This window comes from Centruroides sculpturatus, unplaced genomic scaffold (assembly GCF_000671375.1).
Source record: "Centruroides sculpturatus isolate CEXI.00-Female unplaced genomic scaffold, Cexi_2.0 scaffold1983, whole genome shotgun sequence".
Taxonomy (NCBI): Eukaryota; Metazoa; Arthropoda; class Arachnida; order Scorpiones; family Buthidae; genus Centruroides; species Centruroides sculpturatus.
The window spans coordinates 1-27,010 of NW_019386206.1; the positions used below are offsets into that span (position 1 = coordinate 1).

The 27,010-nt window shown below is 28.4% G+C and overlaps 1 protein-coding gene across 1 annotated transcript in view; it reads left to right on the forward strand.

Annotated features, from left to right (window-relative positions):
* Positions 1-4,862: 4,862 nt before the first annotated feature.
* Positions 4,863-27,010, forward strand: part of LOC111614074 (band 4.1-like protein 1) — a gene marked incomplete at its 5' end in the record, with an annotated part of 35,713 nt that continues 13,565 nt past the window's right edge. The window contains 4 exons of the mRNA XM_023355453.1: positions 4,863-4,931; positions 7,626-7,901; positions 11,073-11,170; positions 15,718-15,902. Coding sequence (XP_023211221.1) covers positions 4,863-4,931; positions 7,626-7,901; positions 11,073-11,170; positions 15,718-15,902 — 628 coding nt within the window. The remainder of the gene's footprint in view (positions 4,932-7,625; positions 7,902-11,072; positions 11,171-15,717; positions 15,903-27,010) is intronic.

Consider the following 27,010-nt stretch of genomic DNA (forward strand, 5'->3'; position numbering starts at 1 on the left):
TAAGTATTTAACAATTTATTAGATACATAATGAAGTAAATTATAAATGACATTATTGTAATATATTGTAATGGATAAGTGGTCAATTATGCAAACTATTACTTTAAACAGATTATTATGGTAACAGACTATGTATATAAAACAGTAAAAGGATATGAGTGTTCAGAAATTGTATCAGTTATAGTATGATTAGAGTAATTATTATGGAAACAGATGTATAATAATCTTATTTTTGGTTAATAAAATCAACCAGAGACTATCAACGATTTTGTTATATCTGTCTTTACGTTGCTCAAGGGGTGGTTTCCTTATTGTGAGAAAATAGTTGTCTGAAGAGGGATGTGGTCTTCCATCTGGAATGCATTGCAATAAAAGATATTTTTAGAGGTTGATTAAGTGGTCTTGGTTTTTTTAAAGACTGATATAACAAAAGAGATTTGACAAAATTATTAATAGTCTTTGGTTGGTTTTATTAACCAAACCAACCAAATTATTACAGTCGAAATATAAACAGTCAAATTAAGTATAATTCGACTGTTTGTGACTACAGGTATACCTCAACTTACGTCATTTCAAGTTACATCGTTCCCGATTATACGTCGTTTGTCAAAAAAGTATATGGAAAAATAAAAATCAAGTTTAAGTCATTTTATTCGACTTTACGTCTGTTTGCCACAAATATTGAAGTTGTAATATCACTAGAAAAGTGTTTAAAGCACATAAAATCATATTAAAATATATAAAAGTATGTACTGTATTTACAGTACATGCATTCGTAAATTTAGATTATTTTTTTTTGTACTATATTAAAAACTAAAATTTATTTGTTTGTAAGCTTAAAATAGATTTTTATTAACCATATATTATTTAAAATGCTTTCCTAGTGATAAGTAGATTCGGAGACAGGTAAATTCGACTTACGTCGTTTTTCGACTTACGTCGTTTTCCTGGAACCAATTACCGACGTAAGGCGAGGTATACCTGTANTGGAACCAATTACCAACGTAAGGCGAGGTATACCTGTATTTGTGATAATCACCACAAATAATTTTTCTTTATAGCCAAATGATTGCTGGATTAGATCAGACTGTATTACTGCTACTATTAAATAATAAGTAATTTGGCCTATAAGTAGGTGTTAGACACCATATCTTATTAAATTTAATAACTATAATTAAATTTTAATTATTATTATAATAATATTATATATATATAATATTATTAATTAATTTAGAAAGTTCTGGTAGAGAATCGGTCTCGAGCAGGACTCAAACCTATAGCTGCCATTTACTGTGTGGATGTGTTGCCAGTTATGCTATCTGGTCAATGTCCAACCTTTTCTTCCAGAACTATTAATTTACAAGTAACCATGCTGTATGTAGTATAACTGGCAATGCATCCACATGGTAAGTGACACTTGCAGGTTTGAGTTCTGCTTTGGGCCAATTCTTTTCTTCCAGAACCTTCTAAATTAATTAATAAATATTAATTTAATCATAATTAATAAATTTAATAAGATATGGTGTCTAATGCCTACCTCTATGCCAAATTACTTAGTACTTAATAGTAGTAGTAATATAGCCTGATCTAATCCAGCAATAATTTGGCTTTGACATATAACTTTCAGACGTATGGATGCTTATATTAATAATTTTTATTTTACTTATGAGTTGAAAAGTTTTAAAATTCATACAGACAGCACGTCATTAAAAATAAAATATAACAAAATAACAACAAAGACATCATTTTTCATCTTTTAGCATAAAATAGAGTACAATTATAGGTTATATAAATTAAATTTAAAGGCTATTTTCTGATGTTAATGTATGCAAATTAGTACAGTCCCAATTATGATTGGAGTCAGGCCTGTGCATACAATTTTTGAAAAAAAAAAATATTTTTTCATAACTTTTTTTTTTAGTTTTTAGGTCCTTATATATAAATATTCCAAAAAGAAATAAAGATGGATAGGAAAGTGTGCAGATTGAGAGAACTAACCAATCAGACCTAACTTGTTATACTGGGTTATCCAAAGCCACTAAGGAAAAGAAGGCAACAGTGGGCAATCCATTGATAATAGTTTCCAGCAATTTGGAAAATAATTTTTTAGATAGAAATGCTTCAACACCCTACAGGAGTATAACAGTATAGGCCTTTGGGAATTCTTAATGGTGAGCTGGTCTTCATTTGAATAGGAACAGATGTGGAGGAAACCCAGAAAAACTCCACTTAGCCGGGCAAAGGCATGCTGAAAAAGCCAACCAGAAGGGAGAATCTTCTGGACTGGGGATAATTATTAATAAGAACTAGAGCAGAACAAATGAAGGGGGTGCTGGAGACAATTACCAAAGAAATGGTAGAAATATATAGGAATAGTAGGCTGACAATTTATGTCAGTGGAAGAAAAGGTATGATTCACTTCAAAGTTTCCAACAGATGTATAGTTCTATGAAGTGGGTTCATGGCTGTTGTATCCTGGGAAGCAGTAAAATTGTTATTAAACTATTAGATTAGCTGAGGACTAAGAAAGGGAGCTTTACAGTGCTTGTCAAGAAGGAAAGGGATACCAATCTTTTGAATGGATAGACTAAAGCAAACAGTGGATATGTGCAGTGGTCCACTAATGCCACATCCTGTTGGATGCCCATGGTTGGTTTAAGGCCATGAGAGGCAGTATATAGGGTAACACAATATACTAGACTAGGCAGGAACTGAATGGATACAAAATAAATATAAATTATATACAATGTACAGTTTAATTTTTTTAATTCTTCTCAAATGGGAGAGTGGGATCAAGCTCCAAAGCTTTCTTTGTTTGAACAGCCTTGATTGAAATCATTAAAGTTTTTCTGAACTATAAATTCTAAATATTCCTAAGGATGAATTTATTGCAAATGAAATACAAATTTTTTTAAATATAGTTTTTATGTTTTCTCTTTATTTTAGCACTAATGGATCACAATTAACATCATTGTAATGCTGGTCTGTATGTTCCTCTGTATTTTTACAAAATGTTTATTTCAAACAAACTATAAACACTATACAGACATATATGTATGAATAATAATCATCATACAGAAAAAGGATAAAGAATCTCACATGCTGATCAAGAATCTGTCAGCCAACCACTAGACAAAAAAGGTCTTAACCCAAACCATTTGGCATTATACATCAGGGAAACAATGTCCCCTGCCAAATTTTTTGGTTAGGATTTACAAGTTTAGCCTTGGAATTTACTGCAAAAGCATGTTAATTGATTTGCTAACTTTTCTGTGAACCATCAACCACAAAAGTATTTGTATGGATTGTATTAACTTTTAGTCAAAATTATAAAATATATGTATTATTTCAATATTGTTTACTATGGATTACTACTGCTATATTAAAATATATTACTATGTTATATATTTAAAACCTCTAAAACTCAAATATGGACTAAAAAATAGCTAGTTTGACTTATGAACAGTTCTACTACATATGGATGTATATGAAAAACATTTTTATTCAATTACAAAGTACAAAGCAGTGGAATAAGGGATGTAATTTTGTGATATATTTAAACCCATCTTATTTTATTTAAATTATTATTAGAACAATATATGAGGCTGTAATAATGATTTAAATAAATATCATAAATTTGCTATTTGTATATAACTGTCTATGCTACTCTAAATTTATTCAAAAAATCAAATTTCACATGATACAATACATCAAATTTCAATTTTTCCACTAGGTCTAGTGGATTTTTACTAAACTGACAACTTGCTCATGAACAAGGGCGCATTGCTTGATAAAGTGACTAATTGATACAGCCGAATAATCAAATCACTGACATTGCCCATTTCATTTGATACAGACTGTCATTAGCTACTTATGCAGCTGTATTAAAACCACTTTACTAGGCAATGTGTCAAAAAGATTCATGGAACTTAATAGGTTGGTCAGAATCTGCTGAGTTTGACAGAAGGAGAAACAATGTTGAGACAAAATTTTGTTCCACTTTAGGAGTAGAAAATACATTATATAGGGGGGTGTTTTCCAGAACAACAATTTAGTTTGATTTGAGGAAGAGATGATTTGAGATTAGAGGTTTTACTGTATATAAATATTACTAGTATTGATTATATTTTATTATAGTAGTAGTAAAACTTTTAAAATTTTTTTCCATGTTGTTTATAAACTTGAATTTAATATACAGTTTGGCCTAAAAGTAAATATGCTATTATCATGAATATTTTAATAATTAGAGTTAACAAAGTAAAAATAAATAAATTGAAAACTTGTAGAGATAAGGATCAGCTTGGATCAAGAATCAAACATACAATCTTGTTTGCATACATATACTGTAATTTTGAAAACATTGTAAGATCATCTGTTTATGCACCCTCTTTTTGCCTTAGCATAGTTTAACAATTAATGTACAGTACAAAGATTGGAAGTTTATATTCCACAAGGCTCAATTTTTTCCTTGTAGACATTTTTAAGAAATTAATTAATTAAATGAACTCAAATTATTAAAATATTTTTAAAATTATGATACTGATTTATCTTAGGCCAATTTGCATACTAAAATAATTAAATTAAATCTTAAAAGTAATCAAAATAATCCAGAAAACAGCCTGATAGTATTTTGTGTATTAACTTAATTATTAATATTGATTTCTATATATTATATAACATTTTGCAGAATAATATGTATGTATATCCATTTATTTAACTTAAAACATTAATGTCAAACATTTGTTATATTGATAAATGATAAATATTTTTCATTTTATTTGGATAATACAATATAATTATTATTATTATTCTAAAATAGTAAAAACTTAATTTTTAAAACTGAAATGTTTTTCTTTCTTATAGTTTGAACAATTTGAAAGTACAATAGGTTTTAAATTAGCTAATCATAGAGCAGCTAAAAAGCTTTGGAAAGTATGTGTAGAACATCATACATTTTTTAGGTAAGTTGGTTATAAAGCATAGTTTAATTAAATATTTAAGTCAGATAAGGAAACAGATAATGGAAAACATTGATAGAAACAGATAATGTCATTTTTCTGTGGAATTGATAGACTCTGTAACAGAATTTGAAGCTAAATATTTAACTCTTTTGTTTCTGTAATGTAGAATACTTTAACTTTCTCTTTGGCTGAAATTTTTCAGTCAAAAAGAAGCTAAAGAATTCTACATTACAGAAATGTTTACATTACTGAAATTCTTCAGCCAAAGAGAATCCAGAATATGAAGAGTGCATATATAACATGGTTTCTTATTCAGAACAAACAGTTATATAGCTTAAAAAATTGAATATGTTCAGTATCAGAAAGAAGCAAAGTATAGAAATGGAATACAAATGAAATAGAAACATAACACTATTATTAAGTAGATTCTAACTTACTATAAAAAGTATAAGCTTGAAATTCAGGAATTAAAGCATCAAACAGTTTGAAAACACACATAAATATACCCATAACCAGTAAAAGGAATAAAAATATTTACTGATACAAATATTTTCATTCATTTATAATGAATGTCATCAGGTATGTCATGAATACCGAACAGAACAACATTAAGCAATAAAACACATTTAAATATCTGTTTGGTATTAATTATGACATACCTGATGATCATTAGAAATGGATGAAAATGTTTTGTGGTGATTTCTAGTAACCGTGAACGAATCAAAAGGTGAGATAAGATTAACAAGAACATTTATTAGCTTACATCCGACTTGGATCTTACACAAAAGACATCTGCTGTCATGAACAATTGACAAAAAAAATATACATTTATCAGACAATAGACAAAGACTCGGTTTGTAAACAATTTACCTTTTGTGTATACGACTGACAGTCGATCCAGAGCGGTCTTTCAATGACTGGACATAAAAAATGAACAGATGATGCTTAACTTAAGCGCGATTTACAAAACGAATATGATTAATCTTAACATGTTTTTATCAATAAATATTTTTATTCCTTTTACAGGATTTTGTATATTTATGTGTTTTCATTTCATATGATGAATTTTTGAAGAAGTAAATGTGTTAAACAGTTTAATTTTGGAATAACTTGGAGTCCCAGGAAGCCTTTTTCTCCAATCCTTTTTACTNTAAAAATTCAAATAAAACAATGCACAATAATGGCAGAATTGACGCTTTATATGGAAAATATACGATAAAATTACTATATTCCAATTTTCAGTTAGTCATCATAACACACTGCTTTTCACAGAGAGGCACTTCCAAATACATTATATTCTGTAAACCAAGTTCTTTTGGAGCTTTGGAGCCTAAACATTATTTTTGGAAATAACAGTGTTTGAGAGAAAAAGATGGGGTTAATGTAATGAATTTGATATTTTATGGGTTATAAAATTCCTGAGGATAGAGCACTTGCTATGAATGCACTTGGTTTATAGGATATGCTGCATTTGGAAGTGTCTCCTGAATAAAGCAGTGTGTTGTGATAAAAAATAAATATATTAATATACTTCTCTAAAATAATACAGGAAAACAACTGCATACATAAACTGATAGATCTATTAATCTAATCTAATATATTGCATGACCAAATTGATTAAGAACTGACTAGTACTTTTATTCAATAGTTGACAGATTTCCAAAGATCTGTCATCTAATAGTTGCCATTTTCCACTATAAGATAGATAGATTTGTGATCCTCTTATAATAATCTACAAAACAGAGGTAAATGTACATTTGATATGCACAGATCATATGTATGAAAATATGAACCATATTTATGTTGTATCCTTTAAATGTCATGTTAGTGTACTTGTGAGGTGTCACTGGTTACTGTAATTTACTGTAATAGCCAGTTAAAACTGGTCAAATTATTTTATTTTCTCACATACAGAAAGACAGGACAAATTCATTTCAGATTGAGATGTATTTTACTATACTTCTTCAGTATTTTCCTATACATTAAAAATACCATTTAGTATAACTAGATGCTAATACCCAGTAAAAGTGGATATATCTTAAACAAAACAAACATTCTCTTCTCTTTTAAATGGGCATCTTCATGTCAGAAGAAACTTAAATAGAATTGAATGTGTATTCTAAAAATAGAACACAACAGAAGATGCCCATTTAAAATGGAAGAAAATGGTTTTGTTTAAAATACAGTTGAGTCCTCATAAGTCGACTGCCCTCCTGAAAAAAATGAGTTCATACACAGCTTAACATCACAGCAGAATCTGATTTTGCATGTTCTTGCTATTCATTCATGCGTTATTTGCAGCAAGTGTTTCACATTTCTGTTAGAAATGAGTATTCAAAGCCTAACAATGCTTACGCTGAAGGAAAAATACAAACTTGTATCTGAATTTGAATGTAATAAAACATCGCAAGCTTTCTTTCTGTTTGTTTCACTTTAAAATTTTTATGTTTTTATTCTCTTAACCGTCTACTGTATTTCTGTTCTGGTATATAAAAGCTAAACATATTTTATTTTTGTTACATCAATTCCAAATTATATGTGAATAAAATTTGCATTTTAGTTAGGCTTTTAAGTATTTTCTTCAGAATATGAAAATATCTCATTGTAAATATGCAGAAATAATGTAATTTATTGCTTATTGGAATATTACTAGTCTGTAATCTAGTGCTTATTCATCATTTATAAATTTTATTTTTTTAGAGGTCAAACTCCAGCAGAAGCTGAGCTTCACTATTTAGAAAATGCTAAAAAATTAGCAATGTATGGGGTTGATTTACATCAAGCAAAAGATTCTGAAGGTGTAGATATTATGCTTGGAGTTTGTGCTTCTGGTTTACTTGTGTATAGGGATAGATTAAGAATTAACCGGTTTGCTTGGCCAAAAATTTTGAAGATATCTTACAAACGAAATAATTTTTACATCAAAATTCGCCCTGGAGAGGTGAGTAGTAGTTAAAGTAATTTATTGAGTAAATAAATTTAAAATTTGAACAAAGTAAATTTATGTAGAAATAAAATAGATAAATGATGGTTTGATAAACTTTAAGTCTATATTTTTTTCTTTATTTTAATCTAAAGTTCTTTCATATTAATGAATAGATTAATTTTTCCATTAAAAATGTGTTTAGCCTTCTAAGCATGTATTTTGCATTCATGCTAAATCTGTTTTCACAAAATTATTTAGGTAGATTTAAATTAATGTATTGACTGAAAAATATTTTCTTGTTACATAAATATCAGTTACAATTTAATATATTTGATTTTTATATTTATATATACACTTAAATATATTTAATTTTGAAAATGGATATATAATAAATTAAGCTATTCAATTTTAATAAGAAATGTTATTGATCTTTCCTTGAATCAGCTTCAGTTAACAAAATATTTAGAATGGAATATTAAAAAAAAAATATAGAAATATATACATCTAAGTTATATATTTTTATTTATAATGCTTAAAGCAGTATAATTTTGCTTATAATTTATCTTGAATCTTATCTAATCTGATAATTTATTATAAATATATAAATTTTATATATTAAAGCCAAATGATTGCTGAAGTATATCAAGCTATATTTATATAAGTATAGTCTGATATAATTTGGCAATTGTTTGAATTTAATATATAACTAATGGGTTTGGATGTTTAAATTTTCTGTAGTTTAATAATTTTATATATATTTTTTTTATATACATCTTTTAAAACTATAGCATCTTTGGCTATTAAACAATTCTGATAAAGCACTTATAATAGTATTTCTTTGATTTAAGGTTTCTTGGCTTTAAATTTTTGATTTTTTAAAATAAAATAATAAATTATTTATAACAATTGATTTATGTATTATGCACTATTCAATGCTTGTTATTAATTTTAACTTAATCATTTTATTTCTCATCTAAATATATTTTTATCTATAAAAGATATGAATATTAATTTAACAAATTAAGTATTTAACAATTTATTAGATACATAATGAAGTAAATTATAAATGACATTATTGTAATATATTGTAATGGATAAGTGGTCAATTATGCAAACTATTACTTTAAACAGATTATTATGGTAACAGACTATGTATATAAAACAGTAAAAGGATATGAGTGTTCAGAAATTGTATCAGTTATAGTATGATTAGAGTAATTATTATGGAAACAGATGTATAATAATCTTATTTTTGGTTAATAAAATCAACCAGAGACTATCAACGATTTTGTTATATCTGTCTTTACGTTGCTCAAGGGGTGGTTTCCTTATTGTGAGAAAATAGTTGTCTGAAGAGGGATGTGGTCTTCCATCTGGAATGCATTGCAATAAAAGATATTTTTAGAGGTTGATTAAGTGGTCTTGGTTTTTTTAAAGACTGATATAACAAAAGAGATTTGACAAAATTATTAATAGTCTTTGGTTGGTTTTATTAACCAAACCAACCAAATTATTACAGTCGAAATATAAACAGTCAAATTAAGTATAATTCGACTGTTTGTGACTACAGGTATACCTCAACTTACGTCATTTCAAGTTACATCGTTCCCGATTATACGTCGTTTGTCAAAAAAGTATATGGAAAAATAAAAATCAAGTTTAAGTCATTTTATTCGACTTTACGTCTGTTTGCCACAAATATTGAAGTTGTAATATCACTAGAAAAGTGTTTAAAGCACATAAAATCATATTAAAATATATAAAAGTATGTACTGTATTTACAGTACATGCATTCGTAAATTTAGATTATTTTTTTTTGTACTATATTAAAAACTAAAATTTATTTGTTTGTAAGCTTAAAATAGATTTTTATTAACCATATATTATTTAAAATGCTTTCCTAGTGATAAGTAGATTCGGAGACAGGTAAATTCGACTTACGTCGTTTTTCNTCATAAATTTGCTATTTGTATATAACTGTCTATGCTACTCTAAATTTATTCAAAAAATCAAATTTCACATGATACAATACATCAAATTTCAATTTTTCCACTAGGTCTAGTGGATTTTTACTAAACTGACAACTTGCTCATGAACAAGGGCGCATTGCTTGATAAAGTGACTAATTGATACAGCCGAATAATCAAATCACTGACATTGCCCATTTCATTTGATACAGACTGTCATTAGCTACTTATGCAGCTGTATTAAAACCACTTTACTAGGCAATGTGTCAAAAAGATTCATGGAACTTAATAGGTTGGTCAGAATCTGCTGAGTTTGACAGAAGGAGAAACAATGTTGAGACAAAATTTTGTTCCACTTTAGGAGTAGAAAATACATTATATAGGGGGGTGTTTTCCAGAACAACAATTTAGTTTGATTTGAGGAAGAGATGATTTGAGATTAGAGGTTTTACTGTATATAAATATTACTAGTATTGATTATATTTTATTATAGTAGTAGTAAAACTTTTAAAATTTTTTTCCATGTTGTTTATAAACTTGAATTTAATATACAGTTTGGCCTAAAAGTAAATATGCTATTATCATGAATATTTTAATAATTAGAGTTAACAAAGTAAAAATAAATAAATTGAAAACTTGTAGAGATAAGGATCAGCTTGGATCAAGAATCAAACATACAATCTTGTTTGCATACATATACTGTAATTTTGAAAACATTGTAAGATCATCTGTTTATGCACCCTCTTTTTGCCTTAGCATAGTTTAACAATTAATGTACAGTACAAAGATTGGAAGTTTATATTCCACAAGGCTCAATTTTTTCCTTGTAGACATTTTTAAGAAATTAATTAATTAAATGAACTCAAATTATTAAAATATTTTTAAAATTATGATACTGATTTATCTTAGGCCAATTTGCATACTAAAATAATTAAATTAAATCTTAAAAGTAATCAAAATAATCCAGAAAACAGCCTGATAGTATTTTGTGTATTAACTTAATTATTAATATTGATTTCTATATATTATATAACATTTTGCAGAATAATATGTATGTATATCCATTTATTTAACTTAAAACATTAATGTCAAACATTTGTTATATTGATAAATGATAAATATTTTTCATTTTATTTGGATAATACAATATAATTATTATTATTATTCTAAAATAGTAAAAACTTAATTTTTAAAACTGAAATGTTTTTCTTTCTTATAGTTTGAACAATTTGAAAGTACAATAGGTTTTAAATTAGCTAATCATAGAGCAGCTAAAAAGCTTTGGAAAGTATGTGTAGAACATCATACATTTTTTAGGTAAGTTGGTTATAAAGCATAGTTTAATTAAATATTTAAGTCAGATAAGGAAACAGATAATGGAAAACATTGATAGAAACAGATAATGTCATTTTTCTGTGGAATTGATAGACTCTGTAACAGAATTTGAAGCTAAATATTTAACTCTTTTGTTTCTGTAATGTAGAATACTTTAACTTTCTCTTTGGCTGAAATTTTTCAGTCAAAAAGAAGCTAAAGAATTCTACATTACAGAAATGTTTACATTACTGAAATTCTTCAGCCAAAGAGAATCCAGAATATGAAGAGTGCATATATAACATGGTTTCTTATTCAGAACAAACAGTTATATAGCTTAAAAAATTGAATATGTTCAGTATCAGAAAGAAGCAAAGTATAGAAATGGAATACAAATGAAATAGAAACATAACACTATTATTAAGTAGATTCTAACTTACTATAAAAAGTATAAGCTTGAAATTCAGGAATTAAAGCATCAAACAGTTTGAAAACACACATAAATATACCCATAACCAGTAAAAGGAATAAAAATATTTACTGATACAAATATTTTCATTCATTTATAATGAATGTCATCAGGTATGTCATGAATACCGAACAGAACAACATTAAGCAATAAAACACATTTAAATATCTGTTTGGTATTAATTATGACATACCTGATGATCATTAGAAATGGATGAAAATGTTTTGTGGTGATTTCTAGTAACCGTGAACGAATCAAAAGGTGAGATAAGATTAACAAGAACATTTATTAGCTTACATCCGACTTGGATCTTACACAAAAGACATCTGCTGTCATGAACAATTGACAAAAAAAATATACATTTATCAGACAATAGACAAAGACTCGGTTTGTAAACAATTTACCTTTTGTGTATACGACTGACAGTCGATCCAGAGCGGTCTTTCAATGACTGGACATAAAAAATGAACAGATGATGCTTAACTTAAGCGCGGTTTACAAAACGAATATGATTAATCTTAACATGTTTTTATCAATAAATATTTTTATTCCTTTTACAGGATTTTGTATATTTATGTGTTTTCATTTCATATGATGAATTTTTGAAGAAGTAAATGTGTTAAACGGTTTAATTTTGGAATAACTTGGAGTCCCAGGAAGCCTTTTTCTCCAATCCTTTTTACTCAATCATAAGTAAAGGCAAAAAGTTAAGTTGCTATAAAGATAAACATTAACAGATGCCATTATCATTATTTATAAACTGCCAATTTCCAATAAAATTTCCATACATGAGTATTATCACTACAAAATAGAAACAATTTTTGACTTGTTAATTCTAAAGCTGGAACTATCTTCTAAATGCTAAAATTTACACCTTCCTATCACTTTTCAGTAATTCACTGATTAAAATGAACATTTTCAGGTACTTTCAGAGGCCTGTGTCAGGTTAATTAAGTATATTTCTATATCAAACGTCTACAACAGATTTGAAGTTTGGAATAATGCCGTTTTTTTCTTTGACGTAATTGTCTTTGAATTAAAATATACTATATTTATGTAGAGATTAATATAGTTAACAAATTAAACAAATAATTACAAATAAAAATATGAAAATATTTCTAATAAATGATATAAGTGAAAAACTAAAAAATTAAATTATTTGGCAAGATGTAAATTGCTATTACTGCCTGTAAAAATACATACAGTAATTATTGGTTGCCACTATTTTTTAAGGGGTTATGCAATATAGATTGGTATGCCTTGGATATGGATATATATTCTTTACTGTTAATGCAACTTCCTTTAAGTATTGCAGCAAATATTTCAAATGCCTCCATGGTTCTTAGTTTATGGTTATTAAATGTGTGTTTGTTTAAAAGTTTTTGTCCATCATGAAGACACCCCTTGCTCACTTGCATATTGTGCTAGAGCTGTACTGTATTTGTTTTTACTAATATAGTATTGGTGCTTGTTGAGTCTGCATCAAGGATCTGTTAAGCCTATATATAGATTTGATAGAAGTAGCAAAACATATATAGGCTCAAGGAGCCAGCAAGTGGAGGCTGTGGTTCAAGCCTGTCCCAGGTCAGTTCTTTTATCTAGATGGTTCTAAATTATTTAATAAATTATTAAAATTATAATTATTAATTTAGTTAAGAGATTGTGCCTAATGTCTACCTCTAGTAGCAAATTACTTTGTATTAATTATTAAAATTAGCAGAGTTATAGTCTGATTATTTAGGCAATTGTTAGGTGATATACATATCAGGTTTCAGAATGTTTGTTGTACTTATATTAATCTTTATGTAAATATAGTGTGACCGTAGGGTTGGTGTCTCTTTGACACCGTGTCAGGATGTGACACCACTGAGTCTCGCAGGACTCGGAAATTGCAACTTTACATCACGCGAGCGGTAGCAGTAGACAGTTGGATTCAGAGTAGAGGTGAGGAGAGAGAAACAAGGAAGTGATTCACTCAGATTCCATATTAATAAACCATAACAAATTTATTTTATCGGGCAGGAGTACACGATATACGATATTATCCCTATTTTCTTACATTTAACTGTTGCGAGAGAGAGAGAGAGTTTACAAACGACTCGTGTGTGGATAAATACCTTATAAAGAAGTTGAGGATGGATGACTCAAACACAGGATTCTTCGGGTGTTCGGTGGATTCTTCGGATGATTGAAGCGTCTTTCTTTCGGGTAAGAGGTCTTTGGAAGGAGGTATCCGACAAGTTTAGAATAAGTCAAGAACTTGGGCATGATAGGTATCTGTATGTTGATATCGATGGAGACATGGTATTTTAACACGCTTTTGAGGCGACTTTTTGTGGACGGACTTTGAAGGACGACTGACTTGATTTTTTCATCACTCTCCCTGGTTATTGGGTATTTTCCTTCTGGGGTTTTTCCATGAGGTCAGGAGTTTGTTGCCAATGGCCTGGCGTCCAATACTGGAAATTTATTGAAAGTTCCAGGTGACACATTAATGACTAGATGGATCATCCTCAACAAGGAAGCAAGTCCGTGGGAAACAATTTTTATGATAGCTCTTGATAAAAAAATTGAAGTCAAATGATGAAATGGTAAAATGACCAAAGGTCAAGCTAATATTTTCATCCCTTCGTCCGTCACAATAGTATACTTTAACTCAAAGACAATTACATCAAAGAAAAATGGCATTATTCCAAACTTTGAACCTGCTATAGACATTTGATATAGAAATCTGCGTAACCTGATGCAGGCCACTGAAAGTAGCTGAAAACATTTATTTTTAATCAGTGAGTTGCTAGAAAGTGAGGAAGGTGTGAATTTTAGCATTTAGAAGATAGTTCCAGCTTTAGAATTAACAAGTTGAAATATGGCACTGCCAGTCAATGTTTACAGAAAGAACATCTTAAACAATTTTTGTTTTTAGTTTTCTGTTTTTGTTGATATTTTACATTATTTGTTTCTGTAGAGTATGAAGATGACTAATAAACCAAAAACATTTGTATCTAGATTTTGTTCATTATTTCGATTAAACAGTTCATTTGTATTTATATTTATTTTAAAATGTTTGTTTGTTATGTTCTGTTTTTATCAATAAATATTTTTATTCCTTTTACAGGATTTTGTATATTTATGTGTTTTCATTTCATATGATGAATTTTTGAAGAAGTAAATGTGTTAAACGGTTTAATTTTGGAATAACTTGGAGTCCCAGGAAGCCTTTTTCTCCAATCCTTTTTACTCAATCATAAGTAAAGGCAAAAAGTTAAGTTGCTATAAAGATAAACATTAACAGATGCCATTATCATTATTTATAAACTGCCAATTTCCAATAAAATTTCCATACATGAGTATTATCACTACAAAATAGAAACAATTTTTGACTTGTTAATTCTAAAGCTGGAACTATCTTCTAAATGCTAAAATTTACACCTTCCTATCACTTTTCAGTAATTCACTGATTAAAATGAACATTTTCAGGTACTTTCAGAGGCCTGTGTCAGGTTAATTAAGCATATTTCTATATCAAACGTCTACAACAGATTTGAAGTTTGGAATAATGCCGTTTTTTTCTTTGACGTAATTGTCTTTGAATTAAAATATACTATATTTATGTAGAGATTAATATAGTTAACAAATTAAACAAATAATTACAAATAAAAATATGAAAATATTTCTAATAAATGATATAAGTAAAAAACTAAAAAATTAAATTATTTGGCAAGATGTAAATTGCTATTACTGCCTGTAAAAATACATACAGTAATTATTGGTTGCCACTATTTTTTAAGGGGTTATGCAATATAGATTGGTATGCCTTGGATATGGATATATATTCTTTACTGTTAATGCAACTTCCTTTAAGTATTGCAGCAAATATTTCAAATGCCTCCATGGTTCTTAGTTTATGGTTATTAAATGTGTGTTTGTTTAAAAGTTTTTGTCCATCATGAAGACACCCCTTGCTCTTAGGATTTACAAGTTTAGCCTTGGAATTTACTGAATGATGATAAATTTTAAAATTATTTATAGTCAGTTAGAAAACATAATTTAAATGATTAATTTTCCATATTTATTTATTTAGATTAATGTCACCAGAGCCTACACCAAAGCCTAGACTATTCTTTCCTCGTTTTGGATCAAAATTCAGATACTCAGGTCGAACACAATATCAAACAAGATTGGCTAGTTCATTAATCGATCGACCTCCTCCACATTTTGAAAGGACATTAAGTAACAAGCGTTTCACATCTCGTAGCATGGATGGTGGTATGTTAAGAATGTCATCAGTAGTTTCTACATTGTAATTTATATTTAATTTAGGGAAACAATTAATATAAAATGTTAATTTACTTAATATATTCTATGGGTTTAATTATCATGTAGGAAATGAAAATTTATAGTTATTTGTAATTGTAATAATGTGATTGTGGGTGTAATTATTTTAGAGGCATGTCATTAAATAAAATGTTACTCCTTAAATTAATATGTAAATTGACCTGCATTTGCAAATATAGTACAATATGATCAATTTTTGTTATGCTTCCAATTAAACCTATCTGTTCTCTTTCCAGTTGGTAGTTACAGAAATGCAGAAATAATTGTGTATTTATTATCATTATCTTCAAATGTTTATAGATTTGCTTTAATTCCATTTAAATCTTAAAAAATAATCAAATAATTGTGCAGATTAGAAATGTAAATATTTAAAATTTTCCACTACTATATTTTACATGTATGATAATACTTTGCTATCAATATTTAATAATATAATAGTTTGTCATACTAATCATTTGCTATATAGCAAGTTTATCATTATATACTTTATTAATGTGATTTTTGATCTTGCAATTATTGATATGATGCCTTTTTAAAATTTTAGTTTTACAAATTTAAAAATTTTTAATGAAAATTTACATCTTCAGAAAATATATCATATATTTTGAATTTTTAAAAAGATTGATATTATACATTTATATGTTTTATTTTAATGTCTTTATACAAATTTTTTATTGAAATATAATTTATAATGATTATGCATGCATCATTGTTTACAATATGTGAGAATTAGTATGTGAATATGATTTTAATTTTGTAATTTAATGAAAATTTGCAAGATAACAAAAAGAAAATTAAATAAATACAACAGTAGTTAAATATAAGTAATTTATGCAAAAATCATAACAAAATGAAACTAAGAAATTAAGCATAATGTAACAGTTAAAATAGAGGAAATAGATATTTTAATCTTATATTCAATAACTGCTGCAAAAATACATGCATATCTGTTGTAAATGAAAATGTAAATGCAAATATTTGCAAAAGATTGAGCATTTGGATGTGTAAAGATTGAAGTTTTTAAATTGTTTAATTGTTAGATATTGTTTTCTAAATTTTTCAGTTATATTTTTATGATAATTTTATTTTTAATTTGTTTAAATATTCATTGATTGTTAAAAAAGATGTATTTATCAATAATCTTACCAAAACATTTCTTTTATCACTTTTTAAATCCTAAATTTTGGCATTAAATTGTGAGATTCATAAATAAGTTTTGACACATGGCTGTCATTTGGATAATATCAATAATTAAATTTTAAAGCATTCTAAATTTTAAATTATACACAAACAATTTTTAGAATATTATAACAATATAAATTATATTAATTTTTTTTTAAATTAAAAGTTTATTGCATTATCAATTTAATTCATTACAATAAATGTTTTAAGTAGAATCTCATCATTTTGAACTTTTTATAATTTCACTTGTCACTAGGAAGCAAGATTGCATTGCATTATTGCCTAATTTTTCTTAAGTAGGTTAAATTATGCAATGATTAATTTTCAGACAATTCTAAAGAATATAAATGATTATCATTTATACTATTGAAGTCAGTTGCATATATTCAATAACATATTAACTTCACTTAACATATTAATATATTGAATTAATATGAAGTGTTGCTTTTATTATATTATAGCTTAAATATATAGCTGTAGTTACTGATATTAGACATTACTTCAATATACATGACTTATATACATATATAAATTAATAATTAATTCAATAAGTAAGAAATAATATAAAGCAGTGATTGTTTTTGTAACAATCCATTTTGCCCATAATATAATAATCCACATCTAATAATGTTTATAAAATACTGAGTTTTCTTTATACTTAGCAGAGCATCAGATAAGAGAGCAATTCATTTAAGAGAGTACTCCTCCATGTTTCCTATTTATTCCCTTATGTTTACATGTATTGGATTCTCATTAACAGAGCACTAGATAATAGAGCAGTCTATTTAAATGAATGCCATGTTGAAAGATCTTTTTAGAGCAGCAATCCACATAAGAGACCACTATTCTAAGGATGATTTATAAAGATCTATGTTTAATTTTATGATACATTATTGTCCAGGACATACTGCGACATGGCTCTCTATACTATGATATTTGTTGAAATATGCCATATGATTAAAAGAAAACAAGTGGAGGAAGATGATGAGATTGAACTCTTGTTTATGTTGTCATCATTTATTTAAGGTTGTCTAAGTAGAGTGTAAAAATTTTTAAAAATTTTAATCAACTATAATGCATTTTATGAGATCAAGGAGATAACTGAAAAGCAAGCTGCCAGTAATCATATTAAAAAAATACAAACTTCTTTAAATAAATCTGTTTAAATTTACTGCAAAAATTAAGTTATTTATTTTTATACTGTACATCCCATTAGATAACATTTAGAAATGTTGGAGCAATGGTGTTCAGATGTTTTCAGCTAGACCTCATACCATATTTCTGGAAAGAGATGAAAGTAATGAGATTGTCAATATACTATATTTACTGATTATTCAATAAAATGATAAAATTGCTGACATAAGAATGGAAACCAATATGCAACTTACAGTAAAATTATGTGATAATGAATTTTAACATTTTTAAATGTGTTACAAGTTATATTATGCTTGTAAGATGGAGAAATGGAGAAATTTGAATATTATGTCCTGGGTTGTCTTGTTACTTGGATAAGGGAGCATGATGCAACAATTTTGAGAGTGCCATCTTAAGTTGACTTGCCTGTACCAACTAAAAAGAAAATATTCAAGTAAAACATAAATAATGATATTTATATTAAGAATTCTTTTGTTTACATTGGTTGAAAATTAAAAACAAAAAATTTAAATGTTAATTACCATAGAAAATATCCTACTTATGTATTTCCCTCCTCATTTGATTTACTTTTGTATTACGTTATTTAAATTATAAATAGAAAAAGAATTAATTAAATATTATTTTATCTTTTATTTTTACTCATAAACATTATTTAATAACTATTAAGTGTATCATCTAAGATTTATGTAAAAAAATTAAATGTAAAATTTTTAATTTCTTTCATTATTTTCAAAATATTATCATCAAACATAAATGGCAGAATCAAAAATAAACCAAAACAAAACTTTTGATATAACTTTTTATCACATTACTAATACAGAAGACCATTTTCAAAATAAACACCTTCTGTAGTTGAAAGATTATTTTAGTATCTAGTATGTAACTCATTCAGCATTATTTTCCTGGTTGGAATCATTGCAGTACTGTAACCTCTTTTGCTGATTTGTATTCTGCAGCCCTTCAGCAGAAATAACATTTTGGTAAAGATATGAAAGAGAGCAAGGTCTAGTGAGTAAGGAGGCTATGAATGTATAGCACAGATATTTGGTATTTATGCCAGATATTTGCTAATTAGGAGAGACTGATATATTAGGATGTTGTCATGACGTAAACTCAGTTTTTTTGTTTCCAAAGATGAGGCTATTTTCATCTTACTGAGTCATGGAGGCAATCAAGAATATCAATGTAGGATTCCTTGTTAACAGGTCTATCATTGGAATAAACTAGTAATGCATAGGTGTTTCACATCAAAACAGTCTGCAATTAAGTGAAAAGTGTGCTATTACAATTGCACTCAAGGAGGTAATGCCAAATGGACTTGAAGACTGTTTAATAAGTAGTACAAACATTGCATAACTATAACTACAGAAAGTATTTACTTTAAAGGCAGTCTTCTATAATTATAAATTTTACATACATACAAAAACTACATACTGTGGGTGTATATATATCAATAGCAAAAGCCTGTGTAATTGTCTAATTTTGGATATTCTGGAACATTGGATGTCTCTGTATAGAATGCTATGTTAAGCTTTCTCTAAGATTAAGTATACTCTATGTTTAGTTTGGGGATGAATAACTACTGTTCCTGCTATCTTGTGTATAGTTACAATACCCTCTACATAAATGCACACATTTTCATAATTGCATTGTTGTTGTTATATTTTATAATTACTATATTTTACAGTATGTAAATTGTGACTTTTGGACTATGTCTTATGTGCTGTAAAATATGGTTAAAAAAGGGGGAAGCTGAAAAATTGCCCTGCATCTTAGATATGAAGTTTGATCTCCCAAAGGCTAATGAATTTCCCTGTATTTAGGAAAACAGTCTTTAGTAGGTTATTCCACAAGTAACCTTTATCTGGTCAACTCTTGAATTAAAATGTTACTGTTTAATTAAACATACTGTATTATTAGTATTATTATTTGTTATAGCTAAGCAGCTTTTACATGTGTTCATGTAGAAATATTTTGTTAATTATATTTTAATGGCAAATTTTAATTGTAAATGACTTCTTTTAAAATCCTTTTTATTTTTCTTTTCCTGATAAATAAAAGTGTGCATTCTAATTTTACTTTTTTTCTTTTAAACAGAATACAGTAAAAAAAAAAAATTTGGGGCTAAATGCAAAAGGCACAGGATGCCTTAAATTAAATATGTTAGATACTTTTTTTCTGAATATTCTATACTGAAATGGTGTGCTATCCATATGTTTTATTATATGCCTGTGTCTTATATGCCATTAAATATAATATATAATTGATTTCATTTAAAATATGCTTAAAAAGTAGGATGATTCAGGGTAGTGATGAAAAGCCATTCTGGGTTAATATAATCAAAGTATATTTTAAATTATTATAAGGAGTCAGAGTCAGATCTAAAATTCTAGTCAAAGTTGGAATTTGATGCTCAGTTTACCAATTTCACAGTTCTGCTGTAAAGTCACAAAAAGTGTCTTTTGAAAAACATGAAAAATCCATTTTCAATTTTGACATATCTGTCATTGCAAATTTTTTGAAACCACCAAAGACACATATATGCATATTTTGCCTTTAGATCTTTCTACCATTCATTTGCTGTACAATGAATTTGTTACATGTAAGATGGAACTTCATTGGGTGCTTGGTTAAGGTCTACTTCTCGGCAGCGCCATTTGCAGATCAATTTACGTACGATCTTGGGATAACCATGTTCGTTGGCTATTTGTTCAATATGCCTTAGTTCGGCATGTAGGGATATCCGATCAGATGAATGTGAGTATGCCCTCTTAATTAAGGCGTTGAAGGCTGCCATTTTATAGTGGGGTGGATCGCACGATCCTATTGGAATGTATAGATGTTCACCCCCTGGTTTTCGGTACACTTCCGTGCGGGTTACTGTTTGTTCGAACTTGATGTTGATGTTGAGGAAATGCGCTTCAGAAGTGTGAGCTTGATCTATCTCCAAGGTCAGGCCGTATGGATTATCATTGAACGAATCAACGAACCTTGAAACATCCGACTTTAGCCTCCATAAGATGAGAATATCATCTACGTATCGCTTATATAGTAAGATGTAAGGTGAGTATTGAGGGATGACCTTAGCTTCTAATTGTCTGACCACTATTTCACATAAGTCCCCTGCGATGGGGCTACCCATGGGGACGCCTCTTACTTGGCCGTACGTGATCCCATTGAATTGGAAGAAGGAGTTATAACAGATAAGATGCGCCAATTCTAGTATCTGTTGGTGTAAGTTCCTCGACATCAACATCAAGTTCGAACAAACAGTAACCCGCACGGAAGTGTACCGAAAACCAGGGGCTGAACATCTATACATTCCAATAGGATCGTGTGATCCACCCCACTATAAAATGACAGCCTTCAACGCCTTAATTAAGAGGGCATACTCACACTCATCTGATCGGATATCCCTACATGCCGAACTAAGGCATATTGAACAAATAGCCAACGAACATGGTTATCCCAAGATCGTACGTAAATTGATCCGCAAATGGCACTGCCGAGAAGTAGCCCTAACCAAGCATCCAATGAAGTTCCATCTAGTATCATCCCGGTTACATACAATCCGTACCTGAAGTTACATGTAAGGTTAAGACATCAAGAAACTAAAAATCATATAAGCTATAATTTTCATAAGTACAATATTTATAAGATTTTTAGTGTCTAGATGTCCTAGCCTTAGTTCTATGTAGCCAATTGTTGTTAAATTTTTTCTCCTTCCCCATAATTTCACTTTGGTTTTATCATCCTAAAGATAAATTGGAACCAAAATTTCCTGATATTAATTCAGCTGAAATAATTGAAATTATTATTATTTTTATAATATTTGGAATAGTTTATTAACAGAAAACTATTTAGCAATTACCTATACCAATTTAGCAGGAATTATTAAATTTGCTTTAGATGTTTTCAGTCTACTTCATGGACCATCTTCAGGATTTGTTGTTTTTCAGAAGAACAAATTCAAGGTATAAAACATCAAGTGTTTGAAATCGAATGTGCAAAATAATTTGAAAAAGATTAATTACATATATTATAAATATAACAAATTAAAATAAAAATATAATAAATATATTTACTTTATATTCATTAATTATATGAATGTAAATAATGAATAAAAATAAATAAATGCTTATAAAGCAAAAACCAAAGCAAATTCCATGCCAAAGAAAGTTTGTCTGCATCCCTACAGTTTAAATGTTCTCATATAGTTTTATGTTTAAATATTTCTATTCATTCTGCAATGAGTGCATGTGATGCAGAGCTGATCTTTTTTATAACTTTAGCCTCATTCCACAAAATATCTGATTTTTGTTTTGCAAAGTATGCTAGGGCTCTGTTCCTTTTATAATTACAGCAATATATTTAGTTAACCAAAAATGTTTTTGATCTACTTCCATAAGCCTTTAAACCTTCTTCAGTTCTCTTTCATTTAAGCTTGATGTTCCAACTGAAGAGGTCCTTTCGAAGTAGGTTGAAAATGTTTTTTGTTGATTATATATTGCTGGAGTTATACAAGGTGTACTGCTTCTTTTGTTTGGTTACTTCTACAGTTTTGTTGAATTATTTTTATAGGACTGTGTTGTTAAGATTATTCCATGTACTCTATTTGAGTTCATAAATGCATTTCTCCAAGTCTTACTAGTGTAGCATATGTATATTGAGCCCAACTATGTTGTCTCCAATTTAATAGGTATCTTGTAAATGCAATGTTATATCTCTCTGGGATTTTATCCTTGTCATTTCTTAGGAGACTGTATAATGTGGGATACCATTTGTAAACAATTCTTGATCTCTTTTTTCTAGCCAGTTCATTGAATGTTGGACTTTACAATGTTTACATTCTTAATGATGATAAGTTCTTATTGAGTGTGTTCTTTATTCTGGACTGATGTGAGTGGATTAGATTAATAACCATCTCCCTACCATATCCAAGGGTGCATACTATGTTCCTGATTCTGTCAATTTCTGTTTCATAATCACTAGCCAATGTGCAGTGCATATGTACTGCATACATATTGGATCAATACCCAATGTTTGTAACAGGAGGCTCATGTGAACATGCTGGGATAGAACAAAGAGTGGAAGGTCTATTTAACAAATACATTGATGTATATTTACTCAATACTGATAAAGATATGTTGAGAAAATATACATAAGTGTTACTTTACTTTGTTGTTTGATCTTCATATGGAGGGTGTAATATGTTGTTAATGATGGAGTTGAAGTAGTTATCAATTCTGCTACCATTATTCCAAATGATCAGTATGTCAACCTATATCCTTTGTATATGATAAAATCATTTATAAAATTTGGTATTATAGATTTTTCTAATTGTATACAACTAATTCACAAAGTGCCTCAGCTGCAGCACTGCCCATAGGCACTCCTCTCCACTATCTATATATTATTCCATCAAACATGAAAAAGGAATTGCAGACTAGGTTTACCAATTCATTGTCTTTTTGAAAACTTGTAGCCCTTGGGATATTTAAATGCTAGGGATGAATACACATGTTTTTTTGATATGGAGATTTATATTTTGGTTTGTGATTTATAAACATTTATTTTCTATTCGTTAGTTATTATATTTTTATTTCAATTTGTTATGTTTATAATTGTCATATATATATATAAAATATTTTTCAAATTATTTTGCTCATTTGATTCTGAACATATTACATTTGTTACTTCAAATTTGTTTTGAAAAATAATGAATCCTGAAGATGTTCTATGAAGTAGACCAAAAACATTTGAAGCAAATTTAATTCTTGCAAAATTGATCTAGTTTTCATAGATTATTGTTAAATCACAATATACAGTGGTGCCTTGTATAACATACGCCTCGAATAACGGACGCTGCGAACAAGGGACTTTCTGTTCGACAGTTATGTGAGGCGAACAACAAACTTTCTGCGAACAAGTGCGAATGATATTTTTACTCTTTTGCCGTTGCCAATGACAATCTGCTACTTTTATAATATATTAGTGTTATTAGAATATATTATTAGCATATCTGAAGTACAGAGCTCCTGTTGGGATTCGGTTTGCTCCCTTGTTTATTACGTACATCACCTCAGTGCAGGGTATTTACATTTATTCAAGTGTTGTGCAAATCATGGCTTCTAAAAAAGAAAGGTGATTTCAATTGAAACAATGAAAGAAATCATCAGAAGGAGTGAAAGTTGACAACAACTTCCTTGTCGAATGAGAGAGGTTCAGGAGTTTACCAACACTCATTATCCAAACAGAGCTGAGGCCACCAGGATCAATGATCTCTACAATGACACCCTTGCCCATCATTTCCAACAGGTGTTGAAGAAGAGAGAGAAACAGACCACCTTGGACATGTTTTTCAAGAAGCCAGCAGGCAAAAGACAAAGGATGGAACAAGAGGAGTTGACCCTGCAAGCTCCGGTAGCCTCTCCTGAATCTGACTCTGATTAAAAAACAATAAAAAGAGACCTGCTGCAATGTGTAAAAAGTCTGTATCTGTATGAATGTGTGAAGAAAGTGTTCTTCCACCTCCTCCTCACAACATCTGACTACCTGGCATAATTGGTGACTGCTCCATTTTCATTTTTTTAATGGTACAATATGGTTATTTTATGCTGCGGAACAAATTATGTTTTTTAACATGTATTTCTATGGGGAAAATGCGTTTCATATAACGGACTTTTCACTTAATGGACGTGCACCTGGATTGGATTAAGTATGTTATACGAGGCACCACTGTATATCCTTTTATTAATAGCAAGCCAAAAGTAAATGGAAATTAGTTTTAGTTTTTACTTTGAATCAAGTTTTGGACAAAAACTTTCCATTGATTTTTATTGGAAAATTCACTTCAATATGTTGTAAGTATTAATGTCATTTTTAAAGTAACAAAGATCATGAATTGGATTGTATTTTGGCCATCTTAAAACTAAAAAAATCATTATTTTTACTGAACCACAATTATGATTTTAATGAACTTGAATCCTTTAAAAGATTGAAATTTGTAAATTATACTTAGTTTTAAATATTTTATTATTAAACTGAAATATGTATATAGATATAACAAATCTTTTGTTTTTATTAATGGTCATTGATTTTAAAAATAAATTTTGATTAATTTTGGCTAAGTTAACTCAAGCATTTGGTGATTCATTATTATTATTATGAAAATATAAGAAGGCTGTAGTTTTGATCATATTTAAATGTAAATTTACAACTAGATGACTTATTTTAGTTGGTAAAGAAAAACTAATGACAAAAATTTATATAAATTATAATGAAAATAATTNTACTTTATATAGTCATTAAAAATACAAAATACACAAAAAAAAAATGTTTACAAACTTATAAAATATTTAGCATTGTTATATATGCTGTTTAGTAATAAAACTTAAAGAAGGTTAATGTAATGTAAACAATAAAATTTTAATCCTGTTGAGAATAAAGAGTTGGATAATGCATTTTGTGCATTTTTTTTTTTCTTTTTTGAAGAGACTGTTTACACTTTTCAGTCTGTTTACTTGAAGAAGATTGATTGACAGCCATTTTAGCATATAATTCAAATTAAAATTTTCAATGTTTTAAAAATGGTGATCCTTTTATAATTGAATTCAATTTTTTTTTTAAATTGTCTGAATATTTTTGTAACATTCCATTTTATTTGTTTGCTAAAGATCAATAAATTTTTATTTTTTTAAATTTCAGGAGATAAAAATAAAGTAAATTAATGAAGTTCACAATAAATTGTGATAGGTTGTAAATTAATTTTGAATAAAAAATAATGTTTATTGATTACAAAAATTACATCCAGACCAAAGAACTACATAGCACTAGACTAAACTGTAACGAAGACATAAGCACGCACATGCCAGTACATAAGGTCACCATACAAAAAAATATCTCTATACTAACAGAGGGGTCATATATCAGATTCAATGCCTAGCGATGACAATATTTAAACCTTGAACCTCAACAAATAATTTTAATATACTGTGTTTGTATATTACAGGCATCAGGCATCCTCTACTTAATAGCAGTAATCTATTTCTAAAAATCAGGTGTTCTATTGGAAAACATTAACAAGTAGTTTATATTCCACTATCTGTACCTGGCCACGCATTGCTGTGGCTCAAAATGTATCTATTATAAATGTATAATACTCCCCGCGGGAGGGAATTTCAAAAAATCCCTTTTTGGTGTACATTCTCTTGACATACCCTATTAAAACGCAATCAAAAACGCAAAAAACCACATCTAAAATAGTATAATAGAAGTTGAGTTCTTCACAGTAAGCCTTAATTTTGTCCTCTCCCTACTGGGGGAATTTTGACATCTATATAATATACAAGTTTGGACACATGCACTGCATATCTCGCCAACCATTCAACTGCGCCGTGCAGTTACCTATCTCGTATACATTCGTGTCTTGCCCCTCGCCACCTGCTGACACAAAAAATATAACGCTTACCTAGATGATATCCTTTAATTTATATGAATGTTTAACAGAATAATGTACAGTACAGCCTATGTCCACCCTGAAGTTTCATTCTAAATATTGGTGAAAGAATTTTTGAAATCGGATGAGTAGTTTTGGAAGTTACCTCCTACATCCAAACTTACAAACTTTACCTCTTTATAATATTATAATATTAGTATAGATTATTAGGAAAAATTATAATGCATTATATATAATATATATA